General features: G+C 44.3%; 1 protein-coding gene across 1 annotated transcript; it reads right to left on the bottom strand.

Moving 5' to 3' along the window:
• Positions 1-3,354: 3,354 nt before the first annotated feature.
• On the bottom strand, positions 3,355-4,278 carry LOC131916011 (olfactory receptor 1361-like). Its single transcript, XM_059269312.1, has one exon. The coding sequence runs from the start codon at positions 4,276-4,278 to the stop codon at positions 3,355-3,357; it is 924 nt and encodes a 307-aa protein (XP_059125295.1).
• Positions 4,279-4,501: the final 223 nt, after the last annotated feature.

Here is a 4,501-nt window from a genome sequence, read left to right as displayed (position 1 = left end):
AGTATGTTCTGCCCTCCATGACTTGATCCTTGAGTCAAGGATCTACCTCCTTGGCCACATGAAGAAATAACTACAGTCCATTACTGATAATTTAACTCTGTGATCACTTCAAGGCTGCTGTCTGCCCCTAACTCAGGATGTGTGCCTGTAACAGGAGGCAGCCTGTAGCTGGAGAGTTTTCTCTCCAGGTCCTGCCAAGCCCCAGCAGTCCGACAGCCCACTTATAAAATAAACACACAGACACTTATACTATTTAAACTGTTTGGCCTAATGGCTCAGGCTTACCATTGTCTAGCTCTTACTCTTATATTCATTTCTATTAATCCATACTTTGCCAAGTGGCTCGTGGCTTACTGGTACCTTATATCTTTCTTCTCTTGGCAGCGGCTGGCAGTGTCTCTGACTCAGCCTTCCACTTCCCAGAATTCTCTTCTCTGCTTGTCCCGCCTGTACTTCTTGCCTGGCTACTGGCCAATCAGCATTTTATTTATACAGAGCAATATCCACAGCAGCAGCCAATCACATATGTGCAGTCAGTTTGCCCTTTCTGGCTTTTCTCAGCTTTATATCTTTCTATTAGATTTATAGATGTGTAATGTCACAGCTAATCTTAGTTTCTGTCATCCGTTTACCCATCAGCCTTGGGGCTGTTTAGTGCGGCCAGCTGTTCACTGGTTTATTTTGAGGATCCATGATAAAACGTTAACTTTCCCTTTTTTAAAGTTGCTTATAACCCAAACACACCATATTCATGTGTGAAGTTACCAAAGAAATAAGTAAAGATTTAAAAGAAAAAAAAAACACCGAATCCCTGAAAAAACAGATCAAATAGGTCCGATAGATAGAACCTAATTTAAAATTGTTGTCATCTACACACAGCTCAGTTTTGTTTGAGGACTTTATCAAATAAATCTGAAGTTAGTCTTAACTTTTAAAGTTGCCCCTTTGAGAATCTGACTGCTCTCTCAATTCTTGAACTCCTGGCCTACTCTGTCAATATCTGTCACTCAGAAGAAAAAGAAACCTCCCAGGAGAGTAACTGTATTAGTTACTTTTCTGTTGTTGTGATAAAACACTGTGACCAGACAACTGATAGAAGAGAGAGTTTATTTTGGCCTGTGGTTCCAGAAGGATAAGAGTCCATCATAACAGAGAACCATGGCAGTGAGCAGCGGGATGGGGAAGCTGAGAATTCATCTTCAAAGGCAAGCATGGTGCAGAGAGAGTGAACTGAAGTGTCACATAACCCCCACTGGCATACTTCCTCCAGCAAGGCCACACCTCCTAAACCAATAGTGCCACCAACTGGGGACCAAGAGTTCGAATATGAGAGCTTATAAGGGACATTTTTAGTCAAACCACAACAGTAACCATCTGGCCTAGGACTCTGATTCCAGAATTATGTTAACAAAGGGTGTTATTTGTTACAGTGACAAACACAGGCTGAGACATTCCTGCCACCAGAGTAGAGGAGACTGTGGGGATTATAGTCTGTTCCCAGAGTCACCAGGAACCTGTGGGTCCTACACTCTGGGTTCATGAGGGGCCAGGACGAGAGTTTAGTGTCTGTAGAGAAATCCTGTAGCCAAATCACTAATTAATTTTTACTACATGAAGAAAGAATATTTTACATCTCCTGTGTATCTATAAGAGTTGGGTGACAGGACTCATTTGACACCTGAGGAGGAACAAATGGCACCTGTGTGGAAGAAAGAGATGTGCAGGGAGAGAAAGATGTGATGAGATTAACCAGGATGAAGATCACTATATTCAGAGCCAGGACAGACTCTGGACAGAGCTGTTGGTGAGAACAGGAAGGACCCATAAGCCAGCTGAATGGAGGAAGAAAAGAAGTGAGAACCCAGAGACCATGAGGGGAGAGCTACTGAAGACTGACCACTGGCCCCATGCAGGAGTTGGAAGTCAGAACTGTCTAGATATGAGGAAAGAATATGACAACTGACATTCTGGACATCTGGCCTTCAGTACACACTAGACGAGGGCTGGAACTCTGGACACTCTGGCCCATGTTCCAGAATAAGCTTGGACTGGACTCTGAAGTTCCGAGTTCCAATTATAATTCTGACATTAATTTATGTCCCCATGTCCCTAGGCAAGACTGTGACCCTAGACTTCAGCTTTGTAAGGAAATCTCTGCTTCCTGGAGCCCATGAGAACAAGAAGGGACATGTGCATTTTATGGGTGAGCAGAGCTGCTATCCAAGGCTTCCTGATAGCTCCTAGGCAGCCCTAAGAGTCATGCTGAGGAACAAAACCCAAACCCTGAAATGTTAGATGGGAAGAGAAGGTGAGAGGTAGTGTTCTGAGCTGTAGAAAGTAGGAAAGGGACCCCAGTCTGGGACAAAAGGGAATCACCAACACCTCAGTTACCAGAGGCTCTCTGAGAGTGGAGCACACTATAACCAACAACCTCTAGTTTCTAGCACGGGTGAGTTAAACTTCCTGTGGGTCATTCACCAGGCTAACCACAGCTCTCTTTGAGGCCATAGGTGTAGGTGACCCCATCATCTCTTAAAACCCCCTGATCACTGTGGCAGCCAGGATCTCAGGATGTTAACACATCCCCGTTCAGAATGATTCCAAATGCTCTCAATCTTTCTTGTCTGTGAAATAAGAGTCTTCGAATCATCCCTTTGAAGAGATATGTTGTACAGATCCTAAATGGTCTTATATAAAACCCTGGAACCAGATATTGGGGTGAAAGCTGAAAGATCAGAGAGACAAAGGAACAAGTCACATTCACTTCTCACCTTGCCAACTCCATGAATCCTCTGACCCAATGTCCCTAAATCATCAGCTGGAAAGGCTCTCTAGTTCCTGTCTCCCCACTCTTTATATGCCTTTCTCTGCCCAGCCATTTCGCTTCCCATCTCAACCTTCCTAGTGCTGGGATTAATGGCGTGTGTGCTTCCCAAATACTGGAGTTAAATGTGGGTGCCACTACTGCCTGGTTCTGTTTCTCTCCTAGACTGGATCAATCTCAGCTTGGCCATGAACTCACAGAGATCCAGACAGATCTCTGCCTCCAGAGTGCTAGGATTAAAAATGTGTGTCACCACAGCCTCACCTCTATGTTTAACTCTGCGGCTGGTTCTGTTCTCTGATCTTCAGACAAGCTTTATTACTTAGATTACAAATATCACCACAGAGATGAGTTTCAAAGTGTGTGACAGAGAATGTCAGTCAGCATCCAAATCAAAAGCATAATCACCATCATCTATCACTAATGCAAGGCAAGGTCATGTGAGTACTGGATGGGTCTGAGTTTCTATTTATAAAAATGAAAAAAATCATGACATGTAGGAGTCCTCTTAGCTCTAGAAATTTCAAATTCTAGGATCTGAGAATTATCTTCCTTAGGGCTCCTTTGATGTCACGATTCCTCAGGCTATAGATAAAGGGATTGGCCATGGGAGTCACCACTGTGAAGAGGACAGAGGCCACTGCATCCTGTAGTGAGTAGGAGGAAATGGGGTGCATATAAACTCCTAGGATCGTCCCATAGAATAAGCAGACCACAGTGAGGTGAGAACCACATGTGGACAGGGCTTTTCTTATTCCATGGGCAGAGGGCATCTTCAAGACCTTCGAGTAGATGTAGGCATAGGAAACAACAATGCATACAAATGGTGTAATAAATATCACTGCACCCTCAGTAAAGGCTGTGACATCATTGATAAAGGTGTCAGAACAAGAGAGTTTCAGGACGAGGTAAGGGTCACAGAAGAAGTGGTGCACTGCATTGTAGGAGCAGAAGGTGAGTTGAACCATGAGAAGAATGTGCAAGAGAGCATGCAGGTTTGTGATGACCCATGATATGGCCACCAGGAGGACACAGAGTCTGGGCCTCATCATCATGGTGTAGTGGAGTGGGTGACAAATGGCCACATAGCGGTCATAAGCCATCACACTCAGCAAGAAGCCGTCCATGTTGCCAAATATGAACATGAAGTACATCTGGGCCATACACTCCGTGTAAGAGATGGACTTGCTTCCTACCATGTGATTCACCAGCGCCTTGGGGACGGTGACTGAGGAAAAGCAGATGTCAATGCTGGAGAGGTTGGCCAAGAAGAAGTACATGGGTGTGTGGAGATGAGGGTCACAGCTGATGGCCAGGATGATGAGAAGGTTCCCAGAGATGGTGACCAAGTACATCCCCAAGAACAGCCCAAAGACGACCTCTTCTTGGTCTGACTCTTCAGAGAGTCCCAGGAGAAGGAATTCTGTAGTGATCGTCTGATTGTCATCGTCCATGTCTTTGGAAAGAGAGTGAGACCCATGTAGTTAAATCATTCACCAACACTTGAAGAAAACTGTTATGAACTTTGGAAAGTGTTGCTCAGAATTAACTGCTAATAAAATGCCTTACAATGTACTTTTATAGCAACGAGTGGTCCATTGTTAAAAGACTGAATTCTAATGACTATGATTTTATTGATTCTGCTCTTCTTTGCCTAGTGACATATATATGTGCATT

The sequence above is a fragment of the Peromyscus eremicus genome, chromosome 8a (genome assembly GCF_949786415.1).
Source record: "Peromyscus eremicus chromosome 8a, PerEre_H2_v1, whole genome shotgun sequence".
Classification (NCBI taxonomy): Eukaryota; Metazoa; Chordata; class Mammalia; order Rodentia; family Cricetidae; genus Peromyscus; species Peromyscus eremicus.
This window is presented reverse-complemented; position numbering and strand designations above follow the sequence as displayed.

What these genes read in the sequence shown, in the direction of transcription:
- LOC131916011 (XM_059269312.1), bottom strand. Translation starts at nt 4,278, where the DNA reads ATGGACGATGACAATCAGACGATCACTACAGAATTCCTTCTCCTGGGA.